The following is a 22,388-nucleotide window of genomic DNA, read 5'->3' as shown; positions in this document are numbered from 1 at the left end:
CCCAGGCCCTCTCTGCTCAGTCTTGGGAGGGCGCCCGACGAGGCCCCGCATGGGGAGAGGAGCTCAGCTCTCTATCACTGACTCAGGTGGCCTCTGACCCTGCGTGACCTCTGGCTATGTGGCGACACTCTGGGAGAGCATCCCTGGTGATTTCCGCAGCTAACTTGCTGCACATCCTCACCCTGGCTTTTGTCCCCCTCAGACACCACCTCTCCTGCTGTTCAGCAGAAGAGGGCAGGCAGGAGAGGGGCGAGACTCAGGGAGCTGGGCCTTGGTCCTGGGCACCTTGGCGCGGGGCGAGGAGTGGGGGGCACGTGTGCGCACGGAGGGCAGCAGGCACCTGAGCATATATGTCCCCCTCCCTGAGCACAGGAAGCACCTTGATGATTGTCACCGAATACATGGGCCATGGGGCCCTGGATGGCTTCCTCAGGGTGAGTGGCCTGGGCCCCAGGGGGTACCGATGACTGAGGTTCTCTTGGTCCCTCACTTTTCCCTTTGGTGGGACTTGGGGTTGGCCTCATCCTCTGTAGAGATGCCCTCTGGCCAGGCTGACCTGGCAGGTGACGCAGCCAACTGAAGCCCAGAGAAGGCCAGTGACTTCCCTGGGGTCACACAGCACCAGGGAAGTGAGGGTGCAGCCGGCCTCCATCTCCTCCTCCCTCCCAGCGGCATGAGGGCCAGCTGGTGGCCACGCAGCTGATGGGGCTGCTGCCCGGCCTGGCGTCGGCCATGAAGTACCTGTCGGAAATGGGCTACGTCCACCGGGGCCTGGCGGCACGCCGGGTGCTGGTCAGCAGCGAGCTCGTCTGCAAGATCTCTGGCTTCGGCCGCGGCCCCCGGGACCGAGCAGAGGCGGTCTACACCACCATGGTGAGGGAGCCCTTCCCCGCACCCCCCTTCTCCCCCACTCCCGCCCCTCCCTCCAGCTGTCCACGCCAGCACGGGCCTCGCCTGCGGCCCCCTTGTGGGTTCTCCCTTAGATGAGCGGCTGCAGACAGGCAGGTGGGGCGGGACCCCGAGGCGCTCTGCCGGCGGGGAACGCTGGCTGTGACTCCGGCCCCTCCTGCCCCTGAGCGGCCGGCCCGCCTGCCCGCAGAGTGGCCGGAGCCCGGCGCTGTGGGCCGCCCCCGAGACGCTCCAGTTTGGCCACTTCAGCTCCGCCAGCGACGTGTGGAGCTTCGGTGTCGTCATGTGGGAGGTGATGGCCTTCGGAGAGCGGCCCTACTGGGACATGTCTGGCCAAGATGTGAGTGGCTGCGGTGGCTCCAGCGCCTGGCCTTCCGATCCTGCTGCCCTCTGACCTCAGGCCCCAGCTCCCTGACCTCTGCCCGTGAACCCTTGTCCTCCTAGCCCCAGGCCCTTCTTTACTGTCTGTTTCCAGTCCCTGCCTGGCCCCATTTGAGTCTTCCTGGGGATGGGGTAAGTGTGTGTACTGGGGGCCCTAAAACCTCCTGTCTGCCCACCACTCCCCCACTGCCACCACGGCCTAGGTGATCAAGGCCGTGGAGGATGGCTTCCGGCTGCCGCCGCCCAGGAACTGCCCCTCCCCGCTGCACCGACTGATGCTTGCCTGCTGGCAGAAGGACCCAGGTGAGCGGCCCAGGTTCTCCCAGATCCACGGCCTCCTGAGCAAGATGATGCAGGACCCAGAGCCCCCGAAGTGTGCTGACACCACCTGTGCCAGGTACGGCATCACCTCACCTGTCCCAGGTGCCTTCCCAACTGTGCTGACACAGCCGAACTCTCGCCTGTCCATGCATGCCCTCCCACCCCATGTAGGTGCCCCAGGTAGATGCCTTAGGCACATACAGCCTTTCATCTCAGTCATTTCTGCTTGTCCTGGGTTTATGCCCCATGTATCCCGGGTACAGTGACCACATAAGTAAGTGTGGTGATAGTCCTAACAAATCTGTAGTTCGGATAATACAAGTCACCTCCCCAACTTGCCTGCGTATACCCTACCCTAGACCATTCCAGACCCTCCTGGTGCCTTTAGCTGGCTCCTGTACAGCGTCTCCACCTGCCCTAGTGCCGTGAACCCCCGCCTGGCTCTGAGAACACCTGGAACCCTGTGTGAGCCAGGCCTGCCGTGGGACTCAGTCATCTTCTCAGACAGCCTGTCCTCAGATGATATCGCCTGTCCTTTCTCAGATGGTCGCTCCTCAGGAGAGCGACTGAGTCTGAGCCCCAGATCCCTACTGTCAACTGACCACAGCTCCTCCACCCCCTGCCCAGGCCTCCCACGCCCCTGGCAGACCGTGCCTTCTCCACCTTCCCCTCCTTTGGCTCCGTGGGCGCGTGGCTGGAGGCCCTGGACCTGGGCCGCTACAAAGACAGCTTTGCTGCTGCGGGCTATGGGAGCCTGGAGGCTGTGGCCGCCATGACTGCCCAGTGAGTCTGAGGAGCCGGGGAGCCCTGCCCCTGCCTGCATGGGAGGCCCAGCTTGTCCTCATTCTGGGTTGTTCCCTGGGGGGTGGAGTGGAAGGGAGAGAAGACGGTGGGGATGAGCCAGCCAGATCTGACCAGCCTTCTTTCCAGGGACCTGGTGAGCCTGGGCATCTCATCGGTGGAACACCGGGAGGACCTCCTCAGCGGGATCAGTGCCCTGCGGGCCCGAGTACTCCAGCTGCAGGGCCGGGGGGTACAGGTGTGAGCAGCCCCACTCTTCTGGCCTGGACCCCAGTGGGGCCGCCAGCCCCCAGCCCCACCCAAGACCCCTGCTGGCTGTGTTCCACCTGTGCAGAAGGGAGAGCCCAGAGCTTGCGTGGAGCCGCAGTCTTTCCCACTTCCCTGCCTGTTCCCCTCACTGCCCCCTGTGTGAGCACCTTGGCTGACTCAGTCCCCCCCTAGAAAAAAGGTTCAAATCCTGGGGAGGAGCCCTGAGATAACAGTGGGAGGAAATACAGGGTCACAGAGACCAAGGTGGGCAGGCGCAGGGAGGAAGACATAGCTTTAAATGGCCTGGTTCATGCCCTTCTGTCTTCCGCACCCACTGCAGTCTGGGGCCCACCCCAAAGGGTGCTGCACTTTCCCTCAGACCAGCGGGCAGCATGGGTCCCCGAGGGATGGGCTGCTCTGGGACCTAGCAAGGACCACCCATCCTGTGGGCCGTGGCTCTTCAGCTCCCTGTGGTCCAGCTGGGCCATGTCTGGACCCTGGTCCTGAGACCCAGGTGGGCAGAGGTGGTGCTGAGCTCAGGGGCTGAACCCTGAGGATCCCAGACTCAGGAGCTGATTTCTGCTTCCCCCACCGTTGGGCAGACCATTCTGGGTGAGGGTCCCGGTGCTCTCCTGAGGTCCCACTAGGCGTCCCCTATTACTCTGCATTCCTTTTATAAACTCACTGGCCAGGACATCTGGGAGGAACATGAGGATAGAGGTTTTCTGCCCGGGATTCCAAGAGCTTTGCTCCCAGCCCTGGGGATAGTGACTCTCAGAGAAGGAGCTTCTCTAATGGACCAGTTCAGTCCTTACCATACAGGTGGGAAAACCAAGGCTCAGTGAGGAGTCTGGGCCAGAGCTGGGCTTGAGCCCATGGGCCCAATTCCTGATCCAGAGTGTGGCTCTGGAGAGTCCTTGGTCCTCTGTGTGTCACCAACACTCTTCCCTGAGGCAGCCCAGGGGTACTCTGAGGTGACCCCTCTTTTGGAAACTTCATCCCCTGTACCACCCAGCCCACCTGAAATGCCTCTTCCCTCTGGGTCCTCTTCTGCAGGGCTTTGGCAGGAGTGGTTGTGCTGAGCTGACTCCAGAGCTCCTCATCCAGGAGGGCTTCCTGGAGGTGGGGGTGATCATGAGGCCAGGGCTTTCATAGGACAGCAGGAAGGCAACTGGCCCTGGATAGGGTCACCCCTGACATACACCTGCTCTGGGGTGTGGCTATGTGTGGGTGGGATGGGATGGGGTGGGAAGGGTTCAAGGGCTACAGGAAGGGGTGAAGGAGACACAGCCAGCCCTTGGAGGGGCCAGACAAGGCAGGGAGATGAGCTCAGGCTCCAGGAAGTAGTGCACGCCCCCTGCTGGCAGACCTTGGGGCCTGAGGGCTGGTGGGCTGGAGGGGCAGATGGGCACTCTTGATGTGTGTATATGGAGGGGTATCTGGGAAAGTTCCCTGGCTGAGTCTGATGCATCCATTGAGTGAGACCTTGGAGGAGCCGGGGGAGGGCTCTTAAGGTTAATGGAGGGCCTAGGACAAAAGGAGTCCAAGCAGAGGGGCCTGCAGAGCATCCTGGAGGGAGGAGGCGGCAGTGCATCCCTGGGAGTGCTCCGTGGTGGGGGTGGGGCCTCCCAACAGTGCCTTTAGCCTCATCCTGCCAGCAGGGCAGGAGTCCCCCAGCCCCGCTCTCCATCTCCTGAGCACCTGTCTCGGCTCAGTGTCCTGGGGGTGCCAGGAGAGGCTGAGACACTGCTTCTACCTTGGACAAAGCTGGAGGGTCCCTTGCCAGTGCCCTCCAGACTCTGCCCCCACTGCCCCCAGGAGAGCCTGGAAAGGACACACCAGCACCCCGTCTTGGTGGAGGGAGCCTCCCCCCATCTGCAGCTGCATCAGTCATGCTCTGGGGGCCAGGGTGTCCCCCCGCCACCAGCTGTTCTGCAGAGTCCTCTGGCTGTTTTTGCAGGACTTCGGTGTCCAGGGTAGACCTCCCTTCCCGTGAGGAGTGAGGTCCCAGCATCCTGACGGGTCCCAGGCCTCAGCCCCGAACAGGTTGCCGGTGTGATGTGGGCTGATGGCTCCCTGGGAGCCCTCTACAGATCTATTTTTATATGGAACATAATTATTCAATGGATAGAGAGAGGTGGCCTGCAACCTGCTCCCAGCACCCATATCTGAGCCCATCCAGGGAGGGAAGGGGCTGGTTGGGGGTGGGGAGAGTGGTTCCTTTGACTAATTCTGGAGATGTTTTTATATTTCTTGGGATCTATATGCAGGACAAAGTAATAAAAACTTGTCTGTGCCTAAAAACTTGTCTGTGCCTGTCAGTATGGTGCCTGTCAGTGACAACTGCTTAAACATTAAACTTGTATGGGAGGGTTTTACACCACTACTCCCCTACAAAGCGTTTGTCTGCGATCTCTCAGCGAGAGACACATTTAGGAGATAGGGCAGTGTGATTTCGGCTACCGTAGGGGTGAGGGATGGCTTCCCCGAGAAGGCAGCACTCTGAGGTGCCATTCCCTGAGATGGACCACTTAAAGGGAGGGGAGCCAGGTGGATAAGGGATGAGGAGGGAGCTCAGTTTTGGACAAGCTAAAACGTACATCCGATACTGTGAATAAAGGATGCCGGGGTGATATCCTGCCATACCCTCCCCAAGAACTAGCCCTTCATATGAATGACTTAAATCTAACCCTTCATAGGGCCTTCCCAGGTGGCGCTAGTGGGAAAGAATCCACAAACCAATGCAGGAGATGTAAGAGACACGGATTCAATCCATGGGTCAGAAAGATCCCCTGGAGGAGGAAATGGCAACCCACTCCAGTATTCTTGCCTGGAGAATCCCATGGATACAGGAGCCTGGTGGGCTACAGTCCATGGGGTCACAAAAAGAATTGGACACAACTGAAGTGACTTAGCACACATACACGCAACCTTTCATAAGGCAATACGTTTGCACTTCTTCCAACAGGAAGTCCCAAGTAGGGCTTCTGGAAAGATCAGGGGGTCTGTAATGGTAAAGCATGACACTTACTGTTCACTGGAACCCTAGGATTCTTTGAAACTCCCCTGGTGATGGGGAGGCCGCCAGGCTGCCACCTCCTCCTCCTCCCTCAGCCCAGAGCAGCTCAGCTTTTTTTCATACACACAGCGGAGGCTACAAAGTAAACTGCCCACAGGGATGAGGTAAGAATTCCCCTGAGTGGGAAGACGACTCTGAGGGTCAAGGAAAATTGCTATACAGCTCCTGTTGACTGTGGCCCCTGTTGCTGAATCTTATTTTTGGCGGCTAGTGAACATTTTTGTGAAATCTCACCATTTAAATTGTTAGCAATCAATTTGGGAAAAAAAAATCTAAACTGTGAAAATCTGTTTACTGGAACTCTTTGATTTGGGGTCTGGCAGTAAGACTGACTTTTCTTTGCAGCATCCCAGCCTAGTGACAGGTCAGCCCTTGCTTTAAATCCTGGGAAGGGAAGCTCGTTCTTGTCTCCAGCCCTCACATGGGATGGACTGGCCCATCTTTGTCTATGACTGGTATCTACTCGGCACCTGTTACGTACTACACATTCCCTGCAATTGGGTCTAGGCAGTGGTGCAAATGGAGTGAACGAGGGTGAGGTGGCCGTGAGTATAGGCTGTTGGATCCTGTTTCCTTGATGTCAGGCTGTACTTAACCCTGTGCCAGATGATGCAGGAAAAGGTACAAGCCTCAGCTTTGGTGACTTGATCCCTTGAAATGAGTCTACTCTGAATGCTGTCACTGACTGAAGGGCCTTCCCCAGAAGCTGTCAATACCACGGACCTCCTAAACTGTGACCTGAGTCTGTCTTCTCTTCCACTGTGAGCCCCATCTGGATCATTTCAGTGAAAATGCCAGGAAGGCAAATCTGCCAGAGCCTGAACCTTGGGAAGGGAGATGCCCCATCACTGAATCACTTGGGCCCCTGCTTTGTCCCTGGCTGACGAGACTTGCTACACAGGTAAACTATAGATACCCTAGTTGTTGTGCCCCCAAGATGTAAATTTCTAGCTCATGGAAAGAAGGCGTTGGGAGAAAACTTCTTGGGCTAGATTACCATGCCCTGCTTGGGGAGAGGCCCCCCTCTTCAGGTATCAGAGAGATTCTGCCTGAAGTAAAGGCTTTCACGTCTGCGGGAAGTAGCTGTTTGCGGACCCTCCGCTCTAATAGCTTCAGCCCACAAACTGTCTTTAGTCCAGGTAGCACATTTTGGAGATGACAGGCAGGTGGAGTATCAGTTAAAAACAAATCCAAATCCACACTTTATTGAAAACCGGTACCTTTCAGTAGCTCCGATCAGAATAAATCAGCTTACAGATACCACGACTCAAGAAAACAATATGTACAAAAGTCTCAGGAAAGGGAGAATGAAACAACTTGAAAAGAACATATCTTGGACAGGACTGGATTACTAGGATGGTCGTGTAGCAAAATAGTACAACGTACAACAAAGAACCACACACACAACACTGTGCCCCCAAGCTAGGGGCAGGAACTCTCGGCTCCCACGTTCTTGGACCACATCCCATGATTCTTCGGGGCAGAAGGGCTGGTTGGGGCGCAGGGGTCCCCGTGCCCACTGGACAGCCCACACCAAGGCAGAGGCCAAATGCACAGAATGAGGCCCCCAGACCAGCTACACTCACTCCCCCATGAACCTAAGAAGAGAGAAGCACTCTCGGCAAAGTCTACGGAACTGGCAGAGACTAGAGAGTTTTGGGTTCAACTGCAGCCAGTCATGTAAAAAAACCCACACCAATCTAAACCCTACAATTCCCTTATCCAGATTCCCACTAACTGAACTAACTGGAGAGGTAGAGGAGCGAGACACGGAAACTGCCCTCAAACCAAGTTTTGGTCTTTGGTAAACAGGGATAATACACAGTACTGGTCCACAAATCAGCTTGAGACAGAACTACTGAGCACGGCAGGCATAAGACCGCAGAGCCCCAGCAGCAGCCACCGCAGGAGGGAGGGGATGGGCACGGGGGGCGGGGGAAGATGTGTCCTGCTAGGGTCACAGCTGTGGCTGGTCCTGGCCCCATCCGCACAGTCCCTTCCAGCTTCGGAGCCGCCCTCTCATGGAGCTCCCTTCTTGGAGCGTACAGCTCCCAGCCTCTAGGCTGGGAGGCTGGGAGCCCAGCTGCACAGGGCTCTCTGGTGAGAGTGATTGGCAGTCCTCCTGGAACACAAGGTTCCTCTGAGTGGGGGCAGGGCAAAGAGGACGCGGAGCTGCAGGAGGCAGAGGCGGCCACTCCAGGAGCAGGAAGGAGCATTCGGTTCAGAGAAGGGCGGAAGTTTGGACTGTATGGACGCAGAGGCAGTGTCTTTGTCACCTGGCTTGGGAGGTGCCCAAACCAAAGCTTCCTGAGTTCTCCAAGAGGAACACCACGCCGTGCTCTGGGACTTCACACTCAAACAAACAGTAAGCCAAAAGGAAGAGGTTTCTTCAGGGTCCCACAAGTCCCCACTGAAGGCCCATCCTGTCCCATCTTGGAATAGCAGCTTCATTTTTGAGTTCGTATGGTGCCACAGATTTGAGCAAGACGGCTCTGAAAGGAGAAGGAGAGGTCGTTCAGTAGGTGGTGCTGGGCAGACGTGCCCACCCGTCCCTTAGTCTACTCAGGGAGCACTGACTCTGGGACTGGGCCAGTCTGACTGCATCTCAGCTCTCCATCCTCTATTCGTACATGAATGAACTAACCTTTCTGGAAGGCAGCTATGCTCACCGCTAGACCACCAACGCACACTGGACTAAACTTTCTGCATCTCTGTTTCTCATCTGAACAAAGCAGCAAAATGCCGTCTCGGATGAGACAGAGAAGGTATCATTTGGGAACAGCAGTGCTGGAGGTCCAGCTTGATGAAGGATGTCCCCAGGTTTGGGTGGCTGGTATGTGCCCAGTCTCAGCACCGGCCTGTGTTCCGAATGACACGTTTGAGAAAGCAGCTCCGCCCTCATCCACTTCCTGGACATGACCTTCACAGACCCTACCCCAACAGCAGCCACATTTGTGCTACGTGTTCCCATCCCCCACACTAAGCCAGCTGACAGGACCAGGGTGGCCCGTCGGACCAAAGCCGAGAACGGAATTGCGGATTCTTCCTCTTGAGAATTTAACTGAGGACTAACACTGGACAGCCCACGCTGGGCAATGGAGTAAGTGCAACTACCCAGAACTGCATCCAGACCCGAGGTAGGGGGGAGGAGAACCAACAGCCTCATGGAGAAGGTGATGTTCTGCTTAGGGAGGAAGGACAGGTGCAGGAGAAACGAGTGCTTGGGCCCCAAAGACAGAGATGCTAAAGGAGCTGACACAGCAGAGCAGAGCCCCACCAACCCTCGGCACTGTGGTCCCACCTCCCACAGGGCCTGGCTGGCCAGCACCCTCCAATTCTGTGGGATTCCTTCTAACAGGTTCCTCACCCTCTTCCTGAACTGCTGTGAGGAAGTTTCAGTTCCCAGAGGTCAACTGCTGTGCTATAACATACAGAAACCAACTGCCTGAATGAAGCAGAATTTTGATTTTCTTGTGGAACTTCTGTGATAGGCACTCTGGGTTGGATCAAAATTCAACATCAGTTTAGGGACAGAATTGCTGCTAGGTAAGCAGGAGAACCTAGCATCAAAATTCCTTGGGGGAAACAGTTGTAAGTGTAAAGCAGTAGCCCAGACCCAAAAGGCGAGCCTAAGAATGGCTAAACCCAGAAGGCTCCACCCTGTGTGTGGAGAGGAGCATGAATGACTTACGGAGAGCTTCTTAATGTTTCCCAGGGCCTCTGGATCCAGCTGGGCAATATCGATCCTCTGCAAGTCACTGGCCAATAACCGCATGCTCTGTGGGGAGGGGAGAGGGTTAAAGTGGCTGGTCCCTCAGAGCAGGAACCTCTGCCAGCAGCCCAGGGTGCCCTGGGGGTCCCCTTGATATCCTGCACTTGTGGGGGGTGGTGGCAAGGCAGGCAGGAGGGGTGTGAGTCCCAAGGAGACAGTGATGTTGGCGTTTATCACTGGGTCAGTGGCTGGATCAGCTGAAGACAAGGGGTGCACGTTCGCTTAGAAATGCCCTGCAGACCTCACGTAAGATAAACCATCCCCTCCGTCCCCGAGCGGAGGTCAGCAACTTGCTCTGTTCTGCCTGCTTCAGACTCCTCAGAATTACACCAAGTGGAAGACCCTCATGCTGCCCTTTCTGGACTAAGCATGCACCCTGACAGTGCCCTCCTTTGCACACCCTTTAAAATCTCCTTCACTGCACATATCGCATGCTATGTTATTAACTGGGAGCCTAGCTTGACTACTGACCGCTACTCGAGGGCAGGAATGTCTTCCACATCTGCTATTAATACAAGATACGTGGGCCTATGTTAGCTGATGAGCAAATGGAACGCAGAGCTGGGCAAGAATCCTCCCAGGCTGGAGCTCTACCCTGGGAGAGGAAGTGGTTCTGAGTCCTACGGAAGTGTGGAGATGACGAGCCAGGCAACCAAAGGACTTTGGGTTCCGGGAGAGAGGTGGGTGATGGACAAGAGAAAGAAATGGTGAGTAAGCTGCGCAAAGTGGCCCGACCCACCCCTCCCTGGAACACTCACCTCTCCGCCTCCCACTGGCACAGTGAGGAATATCTCTTTGCTGTCGGCGAGAGGGCTGCCGTTCACAGAGACATTGTAAATCCGCTCTCTGGCCGCTGGAGTACGCAGGCCCGGGGTCTTGAAGATCCTATAAAGTGGGGAAATGTCTGTAAAGATGGCTTGGCAGATTGAATGACACCAGGCGCTATGAGCCCTTCCAAACTCCATCTGGCCTCAAGCTGCAGTTTTCAAATCACATTTCTAAGAAGGCACGTTCTAAATTTAGGGTTAAAAAGCAGTAATGACTCAACACAGCTGGATAAAGGAGGCTGTAATTATCAAACATACATCTAGCAAAAGTAAATTCTTATCCATGTAAATTTTAGGTCCAGAGCTCCATACGGAGAGCAGTCACCCACCCATCCATCCACCCACAAGGCCAGAAATAAATGCTGGCTAATATATTTCTAAGAGTGGCTATGTGCTTCCATCAGAAATTTTCCAGGGTCAAAGGAGGATGGTTCAGTGATGACATCATTATGTTAATTCCCAAACTGACTTTCTTGAGATCTTTAAAGTGCTTCCATCTCTTTTTCCCTAAATGTCCTTTGCTATATACTCATGCAAAAAAAAAAAAGTTAAGGAGGAGTGAGAATTAGAAGTAGAAGGTAGGTCTTCCTCCCTCTCCCACTCCAGAGACAAGCATGCCCAGTTCCTGACGCATCCCTCCAGAAACTATCAAATGGGATCGTCTGGGGCGTGCTGCTCTGCCGCCTGTGTGGAGAGGCTCCTGACCATGAGGCTCTTCCCATCAGCACATGCAGAGCCGCTTATTTTTTAATGGCTACACAGCATCTGCTATCCAGTTGACCAGCACTGTAGAAGGGATTAATTTATGCTGTAAGAACATCCTTAGTTATATTGGTCTCCCAAAAGGTGGTGTTAATTTTCACTCCTACCAAGGGTATGGGAAGAGTACCTACCAACTTAAAATAAACTTAATCAGAATCAGAAAGGACCGAAATAGTCACTAGAGGCCTCCAAGTCATCAGGGACAGACTGGTCTCCTCCCTCTCATCAGATAAACAATCATTTTGCCACTGAAAACAGGTGAACCTGCTCTCAGGGGAGAGGCAAACATTAGGAAACGCTCCTGAGTGAGGCTTTCCAGTATTTTCTTAAATACTCTTCTCTTCTGACAAATGTCAAGTACTGGGCTCCCACCAAAATCCAAGCGCTGCTGCCAGTACTCACCTTGAGTCAAACCTGGGTGTCAGGCCCGGAGTTGGTTTCACCAGCGACAACTCCAGTCGGCCCACAGCTGGGGTAACGGTGGCATAATGGCTTGACCTACGGGAAAGACACAGCCATTAGGTGCACCAACTCTCAGGTCCAGTGACTACAGCGTATAAGCAGGTAACACTGAGCATGTCGGAGCCTGTCCTGGGCGCCTTCCACACATTAGCTCATGCAGCCTCTTCGCCACCCTGTGAGACGCACCATTATCCTCATTTCCAGATGCAGAAACTCGGGGACATTAGGGCAGAGCCAGAACCCTGAACCCAGGCAGTCTGCCTCCAGAATCTGACTTCTCAGTCAAGCTAAGGGAACGAGAGGAAGGAGACAGCCCCTCTGCACCCTGTAGGCCCCCTAGCTGGAGCTCCTGTCCTCTAGCCAGACAGCTCCCACTGCCCAGGGAGAAGAGAGAGGAGCTCACTCTTCACAGACACGCTCCAGTGACTCCTTTCCTGAGCTCATTAAGAGGCAGCCCCTCCCCCACCCTCCCAGCATAAGAAATTCAAGTCCATGGTGATTCATTGCTTAGCAGGACCAGGAGGAATTTTTCAAGAAACTAGCCACAGGTAGGTGATAGCCACTTTGTGACTAACCATGTGGGTAGCTCTACACACGGATTGTCTGGCAACTGAACAAAATATGCAGTGCTTACTGTTATGTTTCTGTGTCTTATTCATCTCCCTGTTTGCATTTTAAAAAGAGGGGGAGACAGAGAACATGGGCAGAAGAACCATAGAAGGTGTTGGGTCGGACGGTTTCTAGAGGCCCCCCAAGCTGAGATACTGGTGGGTTCGATGATGTGAAGCTCTACTTGAAAACAAGTTACAAAAGCCCCTTTATCGCCCATTCCTGCCACGATGAATGTGGCTCTCCAATAAAACCAAAAGCACATCTGAATTTGGGAAACCTGTTACCTTTTATTTTTGCCTTTCCCTTGTATGGACTGGGTTCTCTTCTTGGATGGAGGACACCTTTTAGCCTGAAGTCACAAACAAATGAAACTGAGGTTACAAAAAGTCCCACAAAGGGGAAAGCTTAGGGAGAAGGATACCAGCTCTGGAAAAGAACTGAATATCTGAACATCAGAAGGTATACCTTACAGAACTCACAGTGACTTAAATAATCCAGAGCAGAATTGGTCACTAGGAATTATACTGCCTGAGTCTTCCAATTAGAGAACTTTGACCAAGATTAAAGGTAAGTGCCTTTTGAACTGAGTGCAGCTTGGTTGGTTGCCCTACCCTGCTCCCACCCCCGCATACAGCATTGCTGTGACAGTCACTAAGGGCACCCAGGTGCCCAACACAAGGAACCCTCAGCAGCGCTCACCCTTGCGAGTCCTTGGAGGTACCTGACAAGAATCAGGTACCTTCTGATGATCCTCCCTTGTTCCGAAGATCGACCCACCACCCTTGCTTTCCTGGCTGGCCTCTGCTCTGCAGGCTGCCTCACGAGCTCCTCTTTCTACCTTCCCTCCAGAGTCCACCCTCAGGCTCCCCTCCACATTCTCCCCGTACAACCTCACTGACCTCCCTGCTGGGACAACCACCTAAAGATCTGGGAGTCGGTGTCTCTCAGTCTCTTACTTCTGCCTGAGCTCCAGGCTGAGATTTCTGTCAGGGCTAGACATGCTGGAGAAGTATTACACACTCAGCAGGTCAAACAGCTGACAGACTAACTGCTTCCCTTTGCCCTGGCCCAGCACCCCTCCTCCTTCCATGCCCCAGTTCCACCAGAGGGCAGTTCCCTAAGCCAGAAACCACCTGGTCGTCTTAGGTCACTCCTTCTCTCCACCAATCTTGCCCACTCTCCTTTGTAAACCTTATCCCTTCTCTTTTCACAGGGCCAGGGCCTCAGTTGAAGAATTACAGCAGCCCCTACATAGAAATCAATAAAGCTAGAACACACCCTCACACTGTGCAAAAAAATAAATGCAAAACAGCTTAAAGACAAACACAAGACATGACACCATAAAACTCTTAGAAGAGAGCATAGGCAAAACATTCTCTGACATAAATTGTACCAATGTTTTCTTAGGTCAGTCTCCCAAGACAACAGAAATAAAAATAAACAAATGGGACTGAATTTTGGGACTTACAAATTTTGCATAGCAAAGGAAACATTAAAAAAAAACAAACACACAAACCTACAGAATGGAAGAAAATATTTGCAAATGATGTCACAGACAAGGGCTTAATCTCCAAAATATACAAACAGCTCATACAACTCAACCACAAAAAAAACAAACAACCCAATCAAAAGATGGGCAGAGGACCTTAAGACCTTAACAGACATTTCTCCAATGATGGCCAGTAGGCGCATGAAAAGATGCTCATCATTACTGATTATTAGAGAAATGCAAATCAAAACTACGAGGTACCTCCCCACACTAGTCAGAAGGACCACTGTTAGAAACTACAAATGATAAATGCTGGAGAGAGTGTGGAGAAAAGTGAGCCCTTCTACACTGCTGGTGGGAGTGTAAGTTGGTGCAGCCATTATGGAAAGCAGCGTGAGGTTCCTCAGAAAACTATAAAGGCACAATCACACTCTGACCCAGCAATCCCACTCCTGGGCACACGCCGGGGCAAAACTACAGCTCAAAAGGGTGCACGCATCCCTGTTCTCACAGCAGCACTGTTCACAATCACCAACACATGGGAGCAACCTAAGTGTCCATCGACAAATGGATAAAGCAGAGGTGGTATACACACAATGGAATACTACTTGGCCGCAAAAAAGAACAAAACAATGCCATCTGTAGCAACATGGATGCAACTGGAGATCACCATAAAAGTGAATAAGCCAGAGAAAGGCCACATATATATCACATGTGGTGTCTAAAATATGGCACAAATGAACATATCTACAAAGCAGAAGCAGACTCACAGACACAGAGAACTGAACTGTGGTTGCCAAGGGCCGGGTGGGTGGAGGAGAGAAGGACTGGGAGTTTGGGATTAGCATATGTAAACTATTATACACAAGATGGATAAACAAGGTCCTACTGTATAGCACAGGGAACTATATTCAATACCCTGTGACAAATCATAATGGAAAAGAATATTTAAAAAGAATGCCTATAGTATATAACTGAGTCACTCAGCTATACAGCAGAGATTTACACAACACTGTAAATCAACTACACTTCAATTAAACAAAATAATAAAGCTTCCCAACTGGCTCCCTTGTCTCTAATTTTCTCTCTCTCTCGTTTATCCTGAACGCTGTTCTGAAATACCTATCCATCATGTCACTTACCATGGCCTACCTCATGAAATCACAGCCTCTAAGCTTGGCTCACGAGACCATTGCTTTCCCCAGATTACCCTCACAGCTTATGTCCTTGCCACCACACCAAACCACTTCCTGTTCCTCAAACAGCACTTTCATACCTCTTCCTGAATTCCCTTCCTTTTCTTCTCCAGCTGGTGAAATTTCACCCATTTTAAAGGCTGTGTCCTAAGAGGAATGGTAAAACTTCCAGGGGCAGTGGGGTAAGGTAGAAAGGAGGTATACTATATCTTAAGTATTTCCTTGTCTGCTGACAGGCTCCCGCCCCAAATCTGAGTGCCTACTTACTCTTGCAGTTTGAGGATTCTTATTGATATTTTCTTCCTCTTCTTCTTCCATTATCATCTCATCCACTTGCATTACCTTCCGTGCTATAAGAGTTTTAACAGAGTGATATTTCTCATGGGAATAAACTTTTATGCATTCACATTTCTTATAGGAAATAAAACTTGAGCAATCTTTAGGTTGTAAATCAAGAAATAGATCCAACAGAAGATGATTAAAAAAAAAAAGGATTTAGCCACACACACAGACAAAAAAGGTCTCAGAGTGGTTAAAAAACCCTCTATCATGCTTCGTATGGGCAGCCCAGCATTCTGATTAAGAATGCAGACCCCAGAGCCAGACAGCCTTGAGCCTGAGGCCTGATCCTGCCTCTGACTAGGCCACATGGTTTCCACCGCTACCCTCAATTTCTTCTATAAAATGGAGGAGACACTTCATGGGGATATGATGAGACATGGAACGTGTGCTCCACAAAAACGGCGTCTTCGTTAATCACCCCAAACTCTAGAATTGTTTCTATAAGTGCTTATTAAATATTTGTGCGAAGAATGAATGTAAAGTCCCTTGAATGATACTGAACACATTATAAGTATTAACGTTGTTCAGTCGCTAAGTTGTGTCCAACTCTTTTCGACCCCATGGACTGCTGTATGCCAGGTCCTTTGTTATCTTTCAAGATTGCTCAAATTCACGTCCATTGAGTCAGTGTTGCTATCTAACCATCTCATCCTCTGTAGCCCTCTTCTACAGTCTTTCCCAGCATCAGGGTCTTTTCTAATGAGTTAGCTCTTCGCATCAGGTGGCCAAAATATTGGAACTTCAGCTTCAGCTCAGGCCTTCCAGTAGATATTCAGGGTTTATTTCCTTTAGGATTGACTGGTTTGATTTCCTTTGCTGTCCACAGAATTCTAGAGTCCTCTCTAACAACACAGTTCTAAAGCATCAATTCTTCTGTGTTCAGCTTTCTTTACGATCCAGCTCTCACATCTGTACATGACTACTGGAAAAACCATAGCTTTGATTATATGGACCTTTGTTGGCAAAGTGATATCTTTACTTTTTTACATACTGTCTAGATTAGTCATAGCTTTCCTTCCAAGGAGCAAGTGTCTTTTAATTTCATGGCTGCAGTTAGCATCCACAGTGACTCTGGAGCCCAAGAAAATAAAATCTGTCACTGTTTCTACTTTTTCCCCTTCTAATTACCATGAAGTAATGGGACTGGATGCCATGATCTTAGTTTTTTGACTGTTATTACTATTTATTATAATAAAATACTATTTATAACTAATAAGTTATTACAATTGACATTTTAGAAGAGAAAGGAATATGAGGGATGTTTAAGATGGATGATTCAAGAGGAAGTAATACCAGTTTTTAATATTTAAGGGGTTGTCATATGGAAGACAGCTCTGTGGGACCTCAAAGAACAGAAGCAGTATCAGTATGTAGATACCACAAGGAAACTTTGGTTCAAAATTAGAAAAAATGTTCTAATCATTCCAGCTGTCTATCATTGAAAGGGAGTGTCTCATTGCTAAATACATACAACCACAGGCTAGAAAATCCTAAACAGGGATTCCATAGAGAAATTTAACTGAGGGGAAAGAGTTCAGATTCAATGAATTTTGAGCTTTTTTTTCTGATACAAATAAGAATACAAATATATTTATCTTTAAAAAAAAGAGGTAAGCTGGAATAAGCATTGGGTGGTATTTTAGGCCCGGCCCAGTAGAGAAGGTGCTGCCTGATGGGCAGCCTGAAGTCCAGAGCTTAAGACAGCATGTCCATTGGAGAGCCCATCCTGGCCTGAATCTATGCTCACTAATTACAATCAGCGTCCCCAAACTTTCCCTCTAAGACAGTGTTTCCCCGAGTGTGAGGCGTGTATGGGAGAGAACTTTACGTGGACGGGTCAGTGAACTGAGCAGCCTGCAACGACGCGCTGAGAAAGTCGGCCCTTTCATGGCTCTCTTTCGACCCTTCTGCTCACATCAGGGAGTCTTGGCTAGCGCTACCACATCTTGTCACACCTCTCCAAACCTTGCTCGCCTCTCTCTCAGGGAAGGAGCCAGGCAACAATGTTTAGTTTCCAGCACAGCTTTTGTTTTCCTTCTTTCATTTTAGCTCACAAATTGGTCTGAAGAGTTCGGTTAGTTATCAGTCCTTCATATAATTAACTGAATGCAGAGGACAAAATCAAATTTTTGGAGTTTCAAGACTGAGAACCAGGCATTAGAGGGAAGAGACTCCTCCAAGGAGGCCTCCCCAAGTGCCCAGCCAACTACACTGGGCCTTCGCTCTCTCATTTTAACAAGGGGTTTTGAAAAGTACTCACTTTGGGCAAGTTTCAGGGGTGTCCGAGTAGCTTCTGCTGTTAATTTGTTTATTTCTGTGATATCCAAGTCAGCCTGTGCCAAACACAGTCAGAAAACACCAGGTATATTCCATCAAATGTGAGGAACAATATTTTAAGATTAAAAACAACTTAAAAAACCATACTCTTTGATACATACAAAAGATCATGTTACTTATGACACAAAATACTGAACTCCCATAAATCCACCATACAACCAAAGACCCAAAACATTGCCAATTACTTGCTTCTAGCTATGTACTTTTCCCTGTACTATTTCTTTGCCTCTCCTCAGAAGGTGACTGGTGTCCTAATTCTGTCATTCCTCAGAGATAACCACTATCATTCCATTTGCCTGAAAGAAAGTGTGGGTGTATGTATCAGTTCAGTCGCTCAGTCTCGTCCGACTCTTTGCAACCCCAGGAATCGAGCACACCAGTGTATGTATATTTCTCCACAAATGTCTATGTGCTTAAACAATATTTTGCTTGGTTCTGCTTTTGACCACTATTTGCGATCGAAATTAATTTGTTTTCACTGCTGTGTAACACCTGTCACAATGGATTTGTCCAGTCTCCTGTCAACAGTATTCTGCTATTACAAACACTGCTGCTTTGAACTGTCGTATAGCTGTGTCTGATGCACACATGCCCAGGCTTACTCTTGGCTGTGTACTTGGGGACAGGGCATCAGAGTTGCAGGGTACACAGGTGTTCAGGCTTAATATTATGCAAAACTGTTTTCCAAAGTGATTGTACTTGTTTACATGCCAGGAGCAAACAGTACAAGTTTCAAATGACACTTGATGCTATGTCAGTCTTCTCATTCCACCCCCAGCTTTATTGACGTATAATTGACAAATATGATTCTAACACATTCAAAGTGTTACGAGGGTGAGATGTATGGAGAGAGTAACATGGGAACTTATATTACCATATGTAAAACAGATAGCAAATGGGAATTAGTTGTATGTTTCAGGGAACTCAAACAGGGGCTCTGTACCAAACTAAAGGTGTGGGATGGGGTGGGAAATGGGAGGGAGGTTCAAGAGGAAGGGGATATATGTATACCTATGGCTGATTCATGTTAAGGTTTGACAGAAAACAACAAAATTCTGAAAGCAATTATCCTTCAATTAAAAAATAAAAAAAATTCCTACACATATAAAGAAAGTGTTACACATACACATCGTGAAATGATTATCACAATCAAGTTAATTAATGCACCTATCACACAGTTACCTCAAAAGAATTTTTTTTTTTTAAGTGTACAGGGCCAAATGTTTTTCTGCTATGCTCCTGTACCCTTCATAAAGGCTTCCAGTCACCATTCTAATTAAGTTTATTCCCAGTGGTAACTATCCATATGTATGGGAATAGCCAAAAGCAGGCATGTTTCACAAGCCTTTTCTTGTAGGGCACATTCGGTATCAGAATAGCCCTTACAGACAAGGAATGACACAGTTTCATCTCTGAACTGGTAGAGACTACATGGAGTACTCAAACAAGGATTCCGAGGCTATCGGGGCTTCGCAAGAAGCTGTGCCGGGCTAGAGAGGTGAGCGGTGTCTGAAATGGAGGATGATTCAGTAGTCATAGTGGCGAAGGGAACATATGACTCATGGCTAATGTGTCTGAGGAACTGAATATTTTATTCATTTTAATTAAAGTTACACGTCTGGTGGCTATTGTAACAGACAGTACTGATCTAAACTCTGTTCTGCCTCATACTGCCTTGAGTCCTAGTAATCATGCCGGGGGGAAGGAGGTGAGAGTGAGTGGGGAATCCTGAGAGTCCCAACCAAGAGCACAGCTTCTAGAGTATGATGTGAAAAGGGAATAGTTTCTTTGTCCCCTAGCAAGCCAGGGGTTTAAAGGAGCTTGGTTTTCTACTTCTCCCCTAGCCTAGGACTTTTCGTTCAACTAGTGTGAGAAATGCTATGGCTAGAAGAATGGGGACGATTAATATTAGAATATTAACTATGAACATTTTGTTAAGGTGCAAAGCTCAGGGCAAAGAGCTGCAAGGAACCTGCCCCAAATAGGACTATTTCTCTATAAACCTTGGAACTACTTGGCCTTCATGTACTCAGCATTCAACAACTATAATCTTTTAGCTGACATCAGTAATGTCCCCTCTGGAACTTGTTCCACAGTCAGCACCCACCGCTGAATTTTGTGGACGGACTAAACTGAAAACTAACCAAGAGTTCAAAAATAGAAGTCACTTACTGTTGCTGCTTCTTCCAGGGCCCGCTTGTTTCCTCCAAGGGCTTTGAAAAGAACAATTTGCTTGGTTACTAGGTTATAATAATTTAATTAACAAACTGTCTTCCCTAATATGACCACTTCCCTTACACTGGACCAGATTAAGTCCTTAGTCCAACATTCAGGAGCCTCTACAACCTAGTCTCATCTTTCTCCAAGCTTGACTGTTCCCTTCATGACCTACTACAAGTCCCACTACACCAAAGTGACTGTTATTTCCCAAAGGTGCCACTGTCTCATGACTCAGGGCTCTGATAGTTATTTCTCCTGCCTGAAATAATCCCCTGCACTCTACAAAGTTGGAATTCATCTTTCAAAACCCAGCTCAAACCCCAAACTCTGCTTATTTTTCTCTCACAGCAGATTGCTGCAGTGTATCGAGTTAGTTGCTCACTATCATCATATGCAGCAACTGCTCAAAGCTGTAGAAGCGCCCAACCCTGCCTTGAACTGAACTCAAGGACAAAAATAATATCCACAGCTTCTGGTAAAAAATATGTCATCAGTATATATGATGTAAATGTGTACTGAATGAAGAGATCTTCGCAAGATTTAGATGTAGAATAAAAACTTAGGTTAGAGTCCTCCTGCTGGAAGTGCTGGTAGTATCCTGTATAACAGTTAAAAACTCAGACTTTGGAACCAGAATGCCTACATTCAAATATGTCACTAATTGGCTTACGAGACTTTAAGCAAACAATCTCTGTGCTTTAATCTTGTCATCTACAAAGCAGGAATAAAATCAACAACTAATATGTTTGTTATGAGGATGAAATCAGTTAATATATGGAAAACACTTGGTTTTTCAGTTAACATTGGAAAACACAATGCCTGTCTGGCATAGAAAGCACTATATAAATGTGCTTATTGACCACTACTTTACTCTTTTGTAGTACTTATAATTTTAAATATATAATCATGTCCAAATTTTTAGAACAAGTCTTCTCTACTAACTTGTAAGTTCCTGGAGGCAAGGATAACGTCTGTTTTATTTCCCAATGCATCTTCAGCACCCAATATTGTGACTAACACATGCTCAATGAATATTTACAGAAATGCACAAATAGATTAATAAATAAAAGAGAAACTCCAAAAGGATCATTAAATGACATCTATGTGAGCAGAACGTGCATTTCTATCCAGGTAGCAGGCTACCTAGTGGGTAATTAATCATAAGAAAATAGTAAAAGGGTAACCCAGCAAAAGGACAGCCTCTTGCATTTCTTTGGACGTTTAACCAGGGGGTAGGGTAGGGAACAGGGTGGGGTTTTCCTCTGACCAGGAAAACTCTTCGAGTCCTTGCACTTTGCAATTTGTTTGCTCGTGTATAAATTGGTGATTTCCATAAGCTAAAGAAAGAGCTGGTTGGAGTTATCCTTCCATCTGTGCTCTGGTAACAATCTATTCATTCATTCACTTTTAAATGGTTAGATAAAACACCACCCCCCTCAAAAAAAGAGTATTTCATGACACATGGAATCTGAAATCTGTCAAATTCACATTTCAGTGTTTCCATAAATAGATTTCTGTTGGAAAACAGCTATGCCCATTCATTACAGCTGTTTTTGAACTATAACAGCATGAGTAGTTTGGACAGAGAACCTTCTGGCCTACAAAGCCTAAAATACTTATTATCTCCTCCTTTAGAGAAAATATTTGCCTGCCTGCAGAGGAAGATGAGGGAAAGTGCTAAGAAGAAAAGCAGGGAGGTGAGACGGATCGGGGAGGAGTAGGCCTGCAATTTCCTTCTAAGACCTCATTGAGAAGATAAAAGCTGCCATGGTAACCACAGAAGGGCTCCAGGCCGAGGCCTGGGGAAAGACCAGGAGCTCTTACCGAAGTATTCGAGCCAGTTCATTTCGCGCAGCGCCTTGGGGAGTCGCAGGATCTCAATGTTGTACAGGTTATCCAACTCTTTGAGGAGGTTCTGCCTGTCTGACTGAATTTGCTTGGATCGCATTTGCACTGCGAGAGGGCAGAGAGGACACGGCACGGGTCACCCCGCGGGGAAAAGGTTCCCGGAATCCCTGCTGCCCGCGTCCCAGTCCTCCAGCACCCCGCGATTGCCCCCAAGTGACCGCGACCACCCGGGCTCCGCCCCTCACCTTCACGGTCGAAGTCCTTAAGAAAGGAGGCGAGCTTTCGGTTCCGCAGCACATTGGTCTTAGCCACCCGACTGCCGCCCTTCCTAGACGGAGCCATGGCCCTTCGATGGAGGCTGCGGGGAGCTAGGGGCGGAGGCACAAGGCGTCAGCGGCGGAGATGGTGAAGGAGAGGGGGCCGCAAGGGGGCGAGGGAGGGTGGAGGGCCCCCCTGGGGGTTTGAATTGGGGACCCCTGCCCTTCCGGGCCCGAGGAATAAAGGATTCGCGAGGCACCCACCTGCAGGTTCTGAAACCCGGGCTGAGGAAAAACCCGGCTGCTTCAGCCGAGAAGGAGCCGCTCCGGGACGAAAGCGACGTGAGACCGCCGCCACCAAATTCAAACTGCCAAAGGCTGGCCAATAAAAAGCCGCCGTCTTAGGAGGGTTTCACAACAGCCAATCACAGAGAAGCTTCGCAATTGGGCAGCCAGTCCACACGTAAACTACAGCACCCAGAAGGCATTGCGGTCCGACCGCATCTTTTTCGCGACTCTGTAAC

The 22,388-nt window shown here is 49.8% G+C and overlaps 2 protein-coding genes across 3 annotated transcripts in view; one reads left to right on the top strand and one right to left on the bottom strand.

The window, feature by feature from the left end:
* The window catches only part of EPHA10 (EPH receptor A10), a 43,310-nt gene extending 38,358 nt beyond the window's left edge, over positions 1-4,952 (top strand). The window contains exons 12-17 of the mRNA XM_027968086.3: positions 373-434; positions 670-873; positions 1,100-1,249; positions 1,494-1,687; positions 2,239-2,394; positions 2,542-4,952. Of these exons, the coding sequence (XP_027823887.1) occupies positions 373-434; positions 670-873; positions 1,100-1,249; positions 1,494-1,687; positions 2,239-2,394; positions 2,542-2,656 (881 nt within the window). The 3' untranslated portion in view covers positions 2,657-4,952. The remainder of the gene's footprint in view (positions 1-372; positions 435-669; positions 874-1,099; positions 1,250-1,493; positions 1,688-2,238; positions 2,395-2,541) is intronic.
* A 1,966-nt stretch (positions 4,953-6,918) lies between these two features.
* On the bottom strand, positions 6,919-22,244 carry CDCA8 (cell division cycle associated 8). Of its 2 annotated transcripts, XM_004001812.6 has the most exons (11): positions 22,129-22,244; positions 21,853-21,975; positions 21,584-21,712; positions 19,712-19,752; positions 17,463-17,535; positions 15,128-15,210; positions 12,460-12,524; positions 11,504-11,599; positions 10,271-10,397; positions 9,432-9,518; positions 6,919-8,232 (listed from the first exon to the last, which is right to left on the bottom strand). In XM_004001812.6, exons 2-11 carry the CDS (start codon positions 21,947-21,949, stop codon positions 8,188-8,190), a joined length of 843 nt encoding a protein of 280 aa, XP_004001861.2. In that variant the 5' UTR covers positions 21,950-21,975; positions 22,129-22,244; the 3' UTR covers positions 6,919-8,187. The 2 variants fall into 2 exon arrangements, with proteins under 2 accessions (XP_004001861.2, XP_060255389.1); XM_060399406.1 differs by having other exon boundaries at positions 6,919-9,518.
* Positions 22,245-22,388: the final 144 nt, after the last annotated feature.

This window comes from Ovis aries, chromosome 1 (assembly GCF_016772045.2).
Source record: "Ovis aries strain OAR_USU_Benz2616 breed Rambouillet chromosome 1, ARS-UI_Ramb_v3.0, whole genome shotgun sequence".
In the NCBI taxonomy this organism is placed as follows: domain Eukaryota; kingdom Metazoa; phylum Chordata; class Mammalia; order Artiodactyla; family Bovidae; genus Ovis; species Ovis aries.
Note: the sequence above shows the minus strand (reverse complement) of the source record. Positions and strands in the feature narration are given on the sequence as shown.